The sequence below is a fragment of the Balearica regulorum genome, chromosome 1, assembly GCF_011004875.1.
Source record: "Balearica regulorum gibbericeps isolate bBalReg1 chromosome 1, bBalReg1.pri, whole genome shotgun sequence".
In the NCBI taxonomy this organism is placed as follows: Eukaryota; Metazoa; Chordata; class Aves; order Gruiformes; family Gruidae; genus Balearica; species Balearica regulorum.
Window position 1 is genome coordinate 188,167,632 of NC_046184.1, and position 14,913 is coordinate 188,182,544.

General features: G+C 39.9%; 1 protein-coding gene across 11 annotated transcripts in view; it reads left to right on the forward strand.

Annotated features, from left to right (window-relative positions):
* Positions 1–14,913, forward strand: part of FNDC3A (fibronectin type III domain containing 3A) — a 126,131-nt gene that overhangs the window by 63,993 nt on the left and 47,225 nt on the right. For 8 of the 11 annotated variants that reach the window (XM_075741850.1, XM_075741857.1, XM_075741848.1 and 5 more), the window contains one exon: positions 10,404–10,480. In XM_075741850.1, the coding sequence (XP_075597965.1) occupies positions 10,404–10,480 (77 nt within the window). Of the gene's footprint in view, positions 1–5,249; positions 5,448–8,226; positions 8,409–10,403; positions 10,481–14,913 lie in introns of those variants that run through there. The other 3 variants (XM_075741859.1, XM_075741853.1, XM_075741855.1) reach the window with 3 other exon arrangements.

The following is a 14,913-nucleotide window of genomic DNA, read 5'->3' on the forward strand; positions in this document are numbered from 1 at the left end:
CAAATGCAGCCCAGGTCTCACCCACTGAATCATGACCTAATCCTAGCAAGCACATTTAATCCATTGCTTCTCCTGTTTTGACCATGGACTTCCCTACATGCCTGTAATTGTACAAAACATGAGGCTGCAGGGGGACAGCCAGAAGCCAGATATCAAAGACATGCCGGAGCAGAGACTAAAGTAGAGACAGTACATAAATGTTGCCTTTCTCTCTCTCCAAAAAGAAAGACTACAAATACTTGGGCTATATTAAGTTTATCCCCAAATGCAAACCGTATCAGCACAGGAAATTGGTTAAAGCATGTGCCCAGAATCGAGGAGATCTGAGGTTTTTGGCTCTATGAAGTACCACAGAATCTGAACCTGTAGCTCCCAATTCCAGCAGAGTCTCCTAGCCACGAAGCTCTGGGGTATTCTTGAGTTTAGGCTTTTCTCTCTGTCATCTTTTGGAGATGGGCATCTTCATCTCAAAAAAAGATAAGATTCTAGAAGGAAACTACACAGGAAGGCAATGTGCCTTTTTCTATTGATGTAATGGGGATTCCTGTATGATTTAGGTGAAGTCCTGGGTTCTGGTTCTCCTTTTAAAGGCTGGCTCTGTATTTTCCATTTAGAAGCTCTTGGATTAAAGGAGTTAAGTGTTTCTAGCATGGACAGGAGCTTGGTGTGTTGCATTTCAGTTTCTAGTGGCCCATCTTCAGCAGAGGCGACCCAAGTTATTCCATAATCTCATGTTCACAGCCCTCTCCTAGACAGGAGCAAGCTGTGGGGTTAATCTGTTTGAGCATAGCACAGACTTTAACCTACCTACTAACTGAACAGGAAGACCTTCTTTTCCTGACAGTAGGAATCTACTCTCAGAAAACCTGATGTGCTCTACTGAAATTGGAGAGAAGAGTGACTAGAGCAGGGCTGAACCAGATATCTACCTGAGGATGCACTGTCTGTGCTTAATGATTTGTGTCATTCAGTATGCGGTGGCTCCCTGATAAATGTGCAGAAGCACAGACTTGTCCTCTGGAGGCAGCCAGTGAATCACCCTGCTGAAGCCAAGTGTTTGCTTTAGATGCTTCAAAGTGTAAAGTGTGTAACATCAGATGTTTTTGGTTTGGTCTTATGTCTCATTTTTGTCGTGTGATGATTATGTAATTTGCTTGGGGCTTGTTCCCTACAGTTTGTGTCATGACAGAAGGATTTCACATTACCAAATGTCACCTTTTGAATTGTCAGCTTCAGGAACTGTTTTCTTCACTCATGATTTGAAACAAAACTATGTAATAATGTGTTACTTCAAAATTTATTTCGTAGTTTAGAAGCCTACATCTGAACATGTGTTTGTGGAACTGCATTGTTGGTAGAATCTTTGTTGGTGGACTCAAGTGAACACCTTTAACGTAGTTATAAAAATAATTGTATGTGGAGAGTATGAAGAGAGGAAGTCCTGTAGGACTGAACTCTCTTTCCATTTCTCTTTATTGTTATAGAACACCTTTTCATCTGACCAGAACAGCAAATTCACTCACCTAATGCAACAATTACATCTAAGAGAGTAAAATTTCAGTGGGACAGAGCTGTTGGGTGTGAGGGGTTTTTTTAAATCAGCAGTTATCATTAACCTTTTACCTCTTACTAAGACCAAGATTTAGTCCTGGTTTTGCACCCTAGAACTCCAGTTGTGGAGCCAAAGTCATTCTAGGTTTACCTAGTTTTCCCTCTTTCTGCTAAATCATGTAGAATCCTGTACTACGGGTGATGTGAGAGGGAGAGGGAAACAATCAACAACAGTACTGATAACAGATATTCACAGTGGGTGATAACAGAGAACAATTTACCGATCCCACGACCAACCGACTGGACGCTCAGCCAGTCCCGGAGCCACGGGGAACCCGCCCCTCCCCGACTAGCCCCCTTTTATGGTGAGCATGACATCACATGGTATGGAATAGCCCCCGGCCCGCTTGGCTCACCTGTCCTGGCTCCTTGGGAAATTAACTCTATCCTTGCCAGAACCAGGACAATGGGATCCCTGGAAAACTCTGACACTTCACATCCTGCTAACTTTAGTTTTATGTCTTCCGGTTTTCAAATGAAAGTACATGTTATTAGTAGATTCCAGGGACTCAGAGTAATTACATCTTTAGAGGTGTCTGCCTTGGATAGAAATAAAAATTTGAGTTGGGCACCAAATTTTCTCTTGGTCGCCTTTTCTGGTATTAATTGCGTGCTCGAGTTTCTGACACTATATGTGTTGTAATACTCAATCACAGTTTGCGCAAACAGAATTTTTTTATATCCACGGATTCTTCTGTGTATTTTCATACATAGTTTTAAAATAATCTATCCTAGAATTTGGTAAATTTTTTTTCAGCATTTATATGTATGCTATTGATTTTCTTAATACATCATATTTGTATAAGTCATTCAAGTCATAATCTGTATGTAGATACATATATACACACACATATGTACGTGTATAATAATTTGGGGAGGGAATATTAAGACATTTGCACAAAGGAAGGGGGGGCTTCTGAATGCCAGCTCTGAGATAGCAGAACATGGCAGCTAATTTTGCACTCTCGTTTCAAATTGGCGTAGCCAGGTAAGTATGCACCGAAAAAATAACTCATTAGTGTAATAAGTTCAATATAGTGATGCCGAAAAGGCCTTTAGAAGTAATTATACTACGTCATTTTTGGCACAACTGAGGTGGGGAGTTAATACTTGTTCCTTCCAAGATCTCTCTTCTCTGAATCAACGTGGTCTTTTCTAGAAGCCACCATCTCTACACCAAGAACTGCCAGCTGCTGAGACTCACTTGTGCTGTTCACTTCTTAACCATAGCTATCAGTAGTAGCTTTACTTTCTGGTCTGCAGTGCTATATGGCACCAAAAAAAAAAAAATCACCTGATTAGAAAAACACAAGTGGTAATAACTGTTAGATGATTAAATTGTAGTTTATCCTTAATGTTGTGAATCAAATGGAACATGATTAAGCAGTATGCACAAATATTAAATATTAGTCTGAAAAAGTTGCAGATCAGTACCGCTCAGCATAAGTGCTAGGAAATCAGGCTCTCCTTGAGGAAAAAGCTAAGCAAATATGCGATGCAGTTAGATTAGAACAAGTGCAGATTATTTTTTCCTGCTAAGAAGAAAACCGTTTTCATCAAAGCTGCTCTGTGTTAAGAATGGTCTATCGCATTTTGCTCCCTTTGAAATGCAATGATTTATGTTTCACCTTATACTTAAATTGGAAGACTATGAGGGAGAGAGAGCGTAATTTTTTCACATAACTCTTCCATGTAGTTACTAAATAATTACCTAAGTCTAAACCTAAAACAGCAAACCAAATGGAGTAATTTAACAATCTAGGCTGCACCGTGCAAAGTCTGTGTTGTATTTCCACATTAATGTCTTTGATTCATTGGTACTTTTTGTTAACAGAATAGGATAGAATTGATCACTGTGCCACACAATTGCTTCGGAAAGAAAATACAAAAACACAATACTTGTTGGAATATCTCAAAAGACTAAAATCATCCTTCTGCAAGCTCCCAAGTTTAACTTTAGGTTGTGAAGTTGCACCGTTCAGAGGCATGGACTTGCAGTCTTTTTTAATCACAAAACAGTGCAGTGGTCATTGTTTAGAAACAGGTGAAATGAAAGTACAGTTAACATTTCAACATAGAAACCATTCTCACCTTTTTCCTTTGAACATATATAAGGCCATTATAAAAGAAAACCAACAGCTGTTTTAACAATAAAGCACTATAGGAACCTGTCATCTCTGCACTTTGCCTATAGAAGGGATTTCACTTTTTTTTTTTTTTTCCCCTGAATATGTACATATGGTTTCATGGGAAAGAAATACTGTAGTTAGGCTTCATAGCTTTCTTCTTTTACCCATTAGTCTAAAGTCTCTGTGGATCAAACTGATGCTTTTTTCCCCCTGCTTTTGAAAGGAACTGTGTGAACAATTTTAGCTTCAGTTTTTCCTTGCATTTGCCAGCCAGCAGTCTACTGATAGATTTTTGTAGCCAATTAATGTATTTAAATTGATGTTGCTGCTTTGTCAGCTGCCATTCCCAAGCCTTGATGGCAGAAGTAGACAGATGGATGGGGGAAGGGATTGTTTTGTCAGGATGAATTCAGAGCATAAGGAATATGTTAAATTGACAGCATCACAAACTGAAGTCTTCTGATTGCCTGTGTCCTTGCAGTGTCCACAGTTCCTTCTTGTGCTTCTTCTCCAGCTCAGGCCTTAACAGTAAGTTCTGTGTTCGCCTTTCTTTTTTTGTTATTACTCACCTTGATTACATTGCACCTAGTAAATTTAAAGCTGCTGATGCTTTCTGACAATTTTTCAGTGCCTGTTAACCTAAAGTATTAATTTGGAAGTATGTTCCAGGCACAGCTTACAAGACAAATGTAGACCAATTGGTGGTGGTTGTTGTTACTGGTTTTTGTAATTAATTGTAGCTGCTGGGAGCCCAAAATAAAACTTTGAAGTCTTAGCCATTATGTAAAAGATGGAGTGGTGCAACTATTTGTGGTATCTGGGTCTACTGATTTACTGCAGTCCATCAGTGTGAGAGGGGTGTGCTGCTACGTCAGCTGTGCGCTCTATTGTTTCAGCTGCTGTGGCCTTTGTGTTTGATCCTGTCAGTGCTTGCGTCAGTGATGCATATCATCGCCTGTGTGATGTCAAAGTGTGGGTGTTCAGTTATAGAGCCATAGTTAACCTAATGTGCTGCAGTAAATCCTGAATGCTATTTCCTCCTGGGGATAACAGTGATTCATCGCTGTTCACATTAGACTAATGCTAAGTATAGCAGTGTTCATGAGCCACAGTATCCACATAGATTAGTATCAAAGTCATTGCAGCTTTCCGAACACGATTCCAGAAAATGTTTCTTTGCAACCAGATCTGTTTGTGCACCTCCTTTCTTAGGTGTAAACTGATTAGCAGTTCAGCTAAAGGTAAATCCTGTGGAAGGACTGGGCTGAGGTAATCCTTTATAACCTAATTATGCTAATTAACGTAAAAGCTTTCAGCTAAAGAACTTGGCTCACACCAGCCAGTGACAATTGGTAGGCTACAGTAAAAACCAGAGCAGCAGTCCTGCAGGATGGCTAAGGAACCCCTCCTCGGTGGGGATGCTGCCCTCCGAAAAGCGTCCGCGCCCGCTCCTTGAAACCCAAGTCCCCGTCACCACTTGTGCCGAGGGGCTGCTGGCCTGGGTCCCGGCGCGGCCTGGGTCCCGGCGCGGCCCGGGCAGGGCGGAGCGGGCCGCGGGGCGGAGCGGGAAACCGCGCACCTGAGTGAGCCGAGCTGCTCCGCCCGCCGCCGCCGCCCCGCCTGCCGCGGCGTGCGGGGAGCAGCCGCCTGCCCGGCCCCGGCCCGGCCCCGGCCCCGGCCCGCCCGCTGCCCAACCCGAAATGAGCGGTAAGGTCTCCCGGCTGCCCGGTTCGGCCGCCGCGGTAAGACACAAAAGCAGGGCGCGGCGGTGCAGGCAGCCCCTGCGGCTGGTGCGGCAGTGGCGGATGGGGGAAAAGCTGTTGCGGCTGGAAAAAAAAAAAAAAAAAAAAAGACGTGGGGAATCCGAGCGCTGTGAAACCCCTCTCTCGGTGATGCGAGGGCTCCGGGGGGGGGGGGGGGGGGGGGGGGGGCGGCTGGCCGGGCCTGGGGGGCTGCGGTGGCCCCGAGAGCCTGAAGGGAGCAGGAAGCCTGTGCGCTGGGAGGCCATTACGAGCCCGGTTTTATAAGAGTAGGGCTATGGGCGGATACTGCCCCGGAAGAGTATTCGATCACGCAAGCGGTGAGCAAGTGCAGCTTTTGAGCTGGAAACCCACGGTGTTCACCTTTGCCAGGCGCTTTTAGGAGCGACCTGAAATGGAGCGATGCTAAATGGTTAAAATAAACAGAAATGATATATCTGTCAGGCAAGCAGCGGCGATGTCCTCAAATTTTCAGGAGTTACTATGTTTAGATCCCAGCGACTGTGCAGCGCTGTTGATTTTGCTACACGTTTGTGGTGGCTGTAATGAGCATAATGAGGTTTTTACAGTCTGCTCAAACAGACGTGTGGATAACTTCACCTGCTATTGCTGGGGGGGAGAGATTCCTTCCGTTGTTGGTATTTTTTTATGTCTTTTCTGTTTCAGGTCACATCCCAAGTTTTATGTAATCTTCGATAGGCACCTTGATGTTTTGTTTTTAAACTTAGGACAAAGTCTTAGACAGAGACTTTACAAGTTTACCCTTTCGTAGTAGTGAAATAGCGAATTTCAGGACGATAATAAACTGAAAGAGTGGTGAAACATCTGTTTCTTGGGTTCAATTGAGTTAAATAAACCTTTACTGTGTTCGATGAGTTATTTTTCAGGAATAAAGTACAAACCACAGCTATGTGTTTGGTTTTGTCTCTCACAATGCTTCTTTTCCACTTCTTATATAAGCAAACTTATATACTTGAAAGTATATAGAAGATTCGAGACCTCCTTTTACAATGGTCAAGTCATCACCATTAATAATATAGTGATTTGAATGAAGTCAGTTCCATTTATGTGCAATATAGGAAATTAGATGTTTGCTTAACACGAATTCCTGATGCTGCTGTTTGCTGGTACTTTGCAATCATTCTCACCTCATGGTAAAACCCTCTGGCTTTGTCGTTCACCAGTCCAACCAATACTTAAAAGCATGAACATTCTTCTTGCAGTGTATTTCACTGAAGTAGAGCCAAGATCTTCACATTAGTTGTGTTTGAAAGGAAAAAAAAAAGAAAACCAAACCCTGGTTTTATAGCATATTAGCATTTAATCTTTAGATACAGAAAAGCTGTTTTTAATTTTTGCAGGTATAATATGCTTTCTGTCAAGAAATCAGTTATTCACTGTAAAGACCTTCATTAAAATGAAGTCTGCGAACTTTTTTTTCATGCTTTCCATTTTCTTGAATGTTCCTCTGTAATCTAACTTCATTCCACATCCATGTGGAAATCTAATCAGAAGTAAATTAGAGTTCGCTCTCACATCTGGAATATTAAAAAATTATTTTCAGTAATTTTGGAGCCTGAAAGTGCTAAAGAGGGGATGCAAGTTTTCAAACTACTAATTTGACTCTATTCCAACTCTGTGATAATTTTTTAGGTTTGTACATTGCCTTTATGTCTATTTTTGTGAGTGCTAGATTATGGGTATACTGAAAATGGCTTTGTGGATCAACCTTTGTACTGGATTGGAGATAACTGCTTTTTTTTGTTTGTCGGAGAGATTAAAGCGCTAAATAAATAACCTTTTAAAAGATTGTTAAACAATATTCTTTAGACATTTAAAGCAAAACAAAACAAAAAAGCCAAACACAGAGATACCTGCCAGTTCACAAAGAAACAGGCTGTTCATGTTTGAGTTCCTTCATCCCCCGAGGACACTGAGTTTGCTATAAAAAGTTCAAGTAACTATGGTCTTAATTCTCAATTTACCTGAAACTTACGTAGTTTAAAATTGTGAATTTAATATAAATGTCAGTTGTTTGTATTCATTATGGAAAAACTACAAGTAAGCAATACAAGATACAAGCTGTGTAAAATCCACCTTCTTGCATAAGAATTTAAACCATTATTTGGTTGAATGGCAACTTATGATAAATATGCTTCCATTACTGTTGACTTTTTTTGAATTTATTTTAAGCTAATGCTTTATAGCACTTCTTCAGCCTCTCTTTTGCTACTTTTCACTTCACTTTCATTTCTGTTTAGCATTTCATACTCAGGAGAAACTTTCACTGAAATATTTTTGAGTTTCAGCTGAACAAAAAGACCCAGAGAAGGTTCACCTCTCAATTTATAGCTTACTGTAGCCCTTATATTCTTTGCTGTTATGCAGTTCCGACAGTTCAGTTAATCTTCCAATTAAGACCTTGTTCTCAAAAAAGTCTTTTTGCCCAGTTGTGGGTTAACACTTCATTGAGAAAAAACCTGTGATTCTTTTTAGGTAATACATTTCAAAAGTTCTGTATCTTATTCTAAAGAAGTCCATATAGCATGTGTAATCAAGCTGGATTAGGTGCTGCTTTTTTAAGGAATACTTTTTGTTCCTTCTTCCCTGCTCTTAGTATTCAAACATAGTTATCTTTATTTTTCTGTCAAGTTCATACTTATCAGACGGAGGTACGCTAATCTTATATACTGTACTTTGTATTTACTTAGTACTTTCCATTTACAGATCTTAACTCAGTTTATAAAACATTAATGTGGAACTGTGAACGCTCTTTGAGAAGCAGTATTGAATCTTCACCAAGAGTTGGATTGGTGCTCTTGGTAGCTTCACTACACTGAGTTGGAAATTTGGAAAGTGCAGCCTGGAGTGTCTGAATCCCAACCTTATGCACCTGCTGCAAAACCTGGTCAGATTATATTGTGTTTCAGTTTTTCTTTAATTACTAAACGTCAGCGATTGTTGACTTGTGTATTTTAAACACAAGAATGTAAGGGCGTCTGTGGGCAGTCCCTCTTGAAGCCTGTGCCATTGCGCTTGCTCTTACAGAAGCCAGTATCAAATACTAAAGGGGAGAGCATGAGAATAGGGCAGGCACAAAGAAATAACTTTCTTGTTTCTAGCTTGCTGAAGCAAAAGTAATACTTGTATTTTTTATAACTCTTAGTGGATTACTTCTCTCAATTTGCTTAACAACTTCTGAACCTAACCTTTACTTTCCACAATGTTCTTAAAGTGAGGAGTTAACACAATTTGGTTGTGCATTTCATGAGAAATTGCTTTATCGCTTTTAAACCTTTTACCACTTTACCTAATTTAATACCACTGGCTCTTTCACATAAGAAACTGTAAATGATCTATCTTCCCATTTTCAGGTGGTTTGTGGATCCTTTTTTTATAGGTCTTTTATTATTTCTCTGCTGCTAGCCCTTTTACATTTCAACCATCTTCAGGTGGAAGAATCCTGATCTCTTTAATCTCTCCTGATAACCAGGTGGAAAGCCACTGTAAGCTTCTCTTTTTTTCTCTTTTTTTTGTCCTTTCCTAGTTCTGTATGTAATTTTTGAAAGGTGGAGACAAGCACTGTACATGGCGCTCAAGGTATTGAGGTACAGTGTGGATTTACAGTGCAGCATAATAATGCTTTCTGCTTGTTTTTTGTTGTGTTAGTAATGATTTTTAATGTTGTCTTTCTTTCTTCAAGTGTCACTGAACTGAAATACACTGAAAGGTATTTCCTTAGAAATATGCATAGTAACTCCATAGTAGCTTATTTGCAGCTAACTTATGGCTTATCACTGTTGGTTTTGTCCAGGTGCATTACTCAGTACTTGTCAGCACTATTTCTTTTGTTTTTTTATCATCTGGTCATTGAGTACTGTGAGATCCTTTGCCAGCTCTCTGAAAGATTTGTCACCTCGCTGTTCATTTTCTTTTCCAGAAATTTCATTAATACATTGAACACATTAATCTTTGCCTGCCCTGGGACTCCTTCAGTCACTCTGGGCACTTTGAAAGCTGATCATTTACTTCTCTTATTTCCTGTTCTCAAGCCAGTTAGTTATTTGTGAGATGCCCTTTTCCCTTTTTAACCAAAGGTAGCATAACTTCTTTAAGAGTCTTTGAGAAAGATTGTCAAAAGGTTTTTGAAAATCCAAGTATGTGATAGCATCCCTGTGCTCTTTGAAGGTATCAGATTTTTCAGGCACTACTTTATCTACAAATGCCACCTTAACATATCCCCATTGTGTCATATTTATCTAAGCGTCTGCAAACTCTGTTCTTTCCCATTTGTATGGTACAAGGATCATCATGGTATCACAACTTTTTCCATTAGTAGGAGTAGACTTACTGGTTTGTAATACATTGGCTTTCCCCTGGGACGTTAAGTTAGTGTCCTGTTTGTCACCTCCCGCTCCTCTGGTACTAAGACCTCTTTAGGTAATAAGACCACAGAAACAAACCAGCAATTTTATATGTAATTTTCTTTACAACTCTTAACTGAATACTGTCTGATTTCAGTAATTTGTTTTAAATATGGAGGGGTGGTGGTGTTTCTGTTTTAAAGTCTTTTCTATTGTCTTTTCATCTTGGGATACCTCTTTTGACTTGTCACCTGTTAAGAAGTTTTGACATAAGCTCTTTTGTGAGCTTACTGACAGAGAAGGGGGGAATATCTGCTGGTGATTTTTTTTTTTAAATTTAGTTTCTGGTGTTTTTTTCTAACTGTTTCTTAGATTTCTGAGAGTGCCCTTTGTTATGATTTTATCTGTACATTTCATTGTCTTTGTTTATTCACGTTATCTTGTATATTTTTCACAGAGACTTTGCCATTCAGTGTGTTCTTTGAACTTTGTCAAATTATTAATTGATGCTGTACTGAATATTTCTGCAACCCATTTAGGTCCTGCTCAGGTTCCAATGATGTCCCCAAATGGTTCAGTGCCTACTATTTATGTGCCTCCTGGATATGCCCCACAGGTATGTCCCTTCATTTGATTCTTATTTTATTTCTTTTCATGCAAATTATGGGAGTAGAACCAAAATAGCTAATTCAGACTCTAGTTTCAGAGCCACCATGGTCAAGCAAGTGAATAAGGGGAGATGTCCTGTAGTATCTCTGTGATGGAAGACTTCTCATGCTGTATATGTACTTGTTTAGGTATATATAAACTATTTACATGACAGTAACAAGCACAGTTTGTTGTTGAGTTCAGGATCCTAATGTACTTCATACCCTCTGAACATAAACTACAGTCATGATCCAAATAGTTCATTGTCTAGGACCTGTACTGAATTCTGGGTTAGTGGACGTTTTCTTCTGGCACCAATATAATTCTATATACGTACATAGTTCATGTCTGTGGAGTTCCCTGCAGACAAGGAGTAAAACAGATCAGTTAGAAAAAGTGTAGTAAAAATATGGAAAAAATGGCTGCTGCCTATTGGGGATAAATTATTGTATAATATGTGTTTCCACAGCTTATCTTAAAATGGGCTCTGACTTTCTGTGCTCTACAATTCCTACTTTAGATGCCTGAAAATTTAAAGTGAGCTAGATAACCTGGAGATCCTTTAAAGTAGATTAAAAGGATGATTCCTGTTGGCTATTTTTGACACCTGTACTATAATGAGATGTGTGGCCTTCTAGATAGTGTCTATTTCCCTCAACTGCAGAATGAGCCTAGGAGTTAGTAGGTCAGACTTGGAAGTTAGAGCAGATGAATACCACTCTCCATAGTGTAAGTCTTTCTTGTGATGTTCTGTTGTTGTAACCAGTGACTCAGCATGCACTTCATGGTGTACACAGAGAAGAGACTACAACACGTAAAATGCAACCAAAAACCCCACAGTGTCCCGCAGATGTTACACAAATTACCTGAACTGCATTAAAAAAAATTGTCCTCTAGCAAAGGAAAAGGCTGTTAAGTTAGGCAGGCTAATGCTCCGTGGTTTTACCTTTCATCTGTTGAAAGTTGGCCAATAAGTTGATTCATGCATCCTTCATAGTTGAGTTCCCAAACAGGCAGAAGAAAAATTAATTAAAAATAATCATGAAAGCCCATTTACCTTTACGTCATAGTAAAAAGGTCTTGATTCCTATTTAGAATTATTTTTTAAAGAACTAAAAGAATTTTTGAGATAAGTAAAATTCTGAATTTTACTGTATTTCTTGAGTACTTAATTTCAGCTGATGAAGTACTTAATGTTTAAAAAGTTGTGTAACCTGTGACAGTGTTAATAATCTTTATGAAATTAATTTATCCTTCCTTTGAGGACAGCTTGCAGCAGGCAGGCTGAAGGACTGGGCCTTGCTGGGGAGTGCTTGTCAGCCTTTCATTGGAGCTCGTTAGTGCAAGTATTGTGCTAACACAGCTCTGACTTTTGAACTGAAGGTGTCTCACATCTATCCAGCTCAGAGCACAGGTGGAATGAGCTCATGTCTGCTGTTTTCATCTGAGTAGAAGTATCACAGTCTAGGAAAACATGTAGTTTATAAGGCTTCTGAAGTATTTACTGCTGACAAAACATGCCAGCTGTTGTGGTTTATGATGGAAGTTCCTGTTACAAGCCATAAGATTTGCTAGTAGTCTTGCAAACAGGACAGTCTAACACTGTTGAGCTAAGAGTTATCCCAGACTTAATGCAGTCCCAGCAAAGTAACTTACATGGTTTCTTCAGCCATAGTATATTTTTAAATGTCAGCAACTGCAGATATGTTTTGAGAGAAATTGGAAACCAGCTAAATGTCTAAAGCCATCAGCCTGGAAGAACAACTTCAGCATAACCATCTTTCATCTATCCATTTTCATTTAGTTCTTGTTATGCCTCTGCTTGCTTCAGTCCCTGTTTGGCAGCGATACAGCATACTGTCCTCTGTTGGAGGTTGAGGATAACTACAGAATAAAGGATATTTCTTTTTCTTATATGACATAAATAAAAAGCAATTCATAAGTTGATTTACTTCTCCCTTCCTCTCCTTTTGGAACTGTAGTTTGAAAACTCTGAAAGAAAGTACATCTTTATTCGTCCTCTCCAAGCTGTTTGTATTCACTGTCTGTAGTGAATTTTCCAGTGATGTTTGCTTGATTCACTCAAGCAAGCAAGGCTATGCCAGAACTATATGTTTTGCTAGCACAATTAGGATAGTAGATAACTTGTTTATTTTTTTAACTTAAGATGATATACCTGACGTGATGCGCTTACTGCTTTTTGGAGGGTTTTTATCTGTGTAGTTGCCTGGTAGAGGCCTACTGTTGAGTTGATGTTTGATTTAGAGGCACACAGACTTGTCAAACTCTTCATTTCCCACTATTAAACTTAAGGTCCCTGCTGCAATGAATTAAGTATCTATTTGAGTTACTTAGGCTGTTAGCAGACCCAAGAAAACAAATGAATTGTAAACTAAGTAGCCTGTTTTTTTATGGAAGCTGCTTCCTGTGTAATCCGAATCTGCTCATAAAATCATGATAAATTGCATTTTTTTTGTGTAAGCAAAAAGGACTTAAATAATTAAAATGACATTTCAGTGTTTAAAGAATTTCATTGGACAGCAGAAGTTCTAGTTGTGTTTACTGCTGGTAATATATCCTGCCTCTAGATACCATGCAGCGATGGATGCACATATAGGAAGAGTGTCTTTAGTGAAATTACTTTCCCAGTAAGGGTCAATTTCTGTATACTGAAAATAGTCAGCTTATATTTTTAAAGTCATATGCTATGTATGTGTTTTAAAGCTGTGATCACTTAGGTCATTTATAATAATTCCCAGCTCTCTATTTATGTAAGTAAGGTGGGATCAGCTCCATTGTGTACATACTTTTATGTCTTCTGAATGTTACTGCATATGCATAGAGAGCGTCATTCTACCACTACACCAGAAGCATACAGCTGTGTCTACATAACTGTCTCAGTACGGTAGTGAAGTTTTGAAACAATTTCCTAGACCAACCTCATTTACCTTGCACTGATTCAGCTAGCAGGATATGGATTATGCAAATTAGATTGCTGTCAGAGAAAACAAAAGCAGAAGCTCCATTCCAGATGTACCAGATGCACACCAACCCCTAATGGGGACATGGTAAAAACAGTGATTGATTCTCCAAGAAGCTTTCTGTCATGGACTTGGTAGAAATGTTCACACCAGGGCACAGGACTAAGTCTAGCAAAGCATAATACCCTTAAGCTTTAACAGTGGAGTTGAAAGGAGCTTGGCACTAAGTGCTTTGATCTATTGATCTGCTCCGGTTGCACAAGCTTACTCATTGGTGTACATGTACATGTCCCCACCTCATTTCAAATGTCAGTGAACTTATGTCATAGGGATACCTTGTCTCCTGCTTTTGAATGTAATCATGATATTCCAGATTCCTTTTTTCTCCTCCTTTACGAGATAAATGTTTCATCCAAAAACTTACATTGCAGTTCCTGCTGTGGCATTATTTTACAGCATTTTACTAGGAAGTGGAGAACAATTTGTTCATTGGCATTCCGGACGCTAAAGTTATTGATACCATGATACATCTAAGTCAAATTATGCCAAGATCATCGCTAGATATTACCAACAGTTGCATATTTTTGTGAATTTACCAGTAGTGATACAAACATCTAGAGAGGATCATGATTGCAGTCTTCCATGTCTGTGATGTGCTTCAGGGAGGGACCCCTTTTTCTGGTCCAGTTGATGACTGACCCTTGTTCAGTGAAGAGCATTTTTTGCTTCACTACTTCTATGATATGTGCTTTTGTGCCTGCTCGCCACCAGACCCCTGCATGCTACAGACCCCAGATGTGCTATGCGTACCATGTATAGCATACCTCAGCTCCATGCATCTTATGTGACCACACTTACCCTCATCATGGGCTTGAGTATGCTGCTTTTGTTTCTTTGAGCTTCTAGCAACGTTGCTAAGGGCTGCGCTCTGGTCCCTCAGCAGAAGGCTGTCCTGTCACATCTCCCATTTGCCATTTTTGCACAACAAGCCTCTTTGCACACCATAGTCTGGCAGAGGCTGCCACAAAGGCCCCTATTTGTAGTGACAGGACAAGGCATAATGGCTTTATGCCTTTATGCACAAGGGTAGATTTAGATTAGATACAAGGATATATCTATATAGATACATCTTCGCTGTGAGGGTGGTGAGGCACTGGAGCAGGTTCCCCAGAGAAGCTGTGGATGCCCCCTCCCTGGAAGTGTTCAAGGCCACATTGGATGGGGCTTTGGGCAGCCTGGTCTGGTGGAGGGTGTCCCTGCCCATGGCAGGGGGGTTGGAACTAGATAATTTTTGAGGTCCCTTCCAATCCAAACTATTCTATGATTATATTTTCTGAGTTGCATGTGGCTTCCTTCAGGGTGCGAGACATTTTGGTGGTGGGAAGGGGGGAATTATTTTTAAAAATTACCTGAAGTTGTG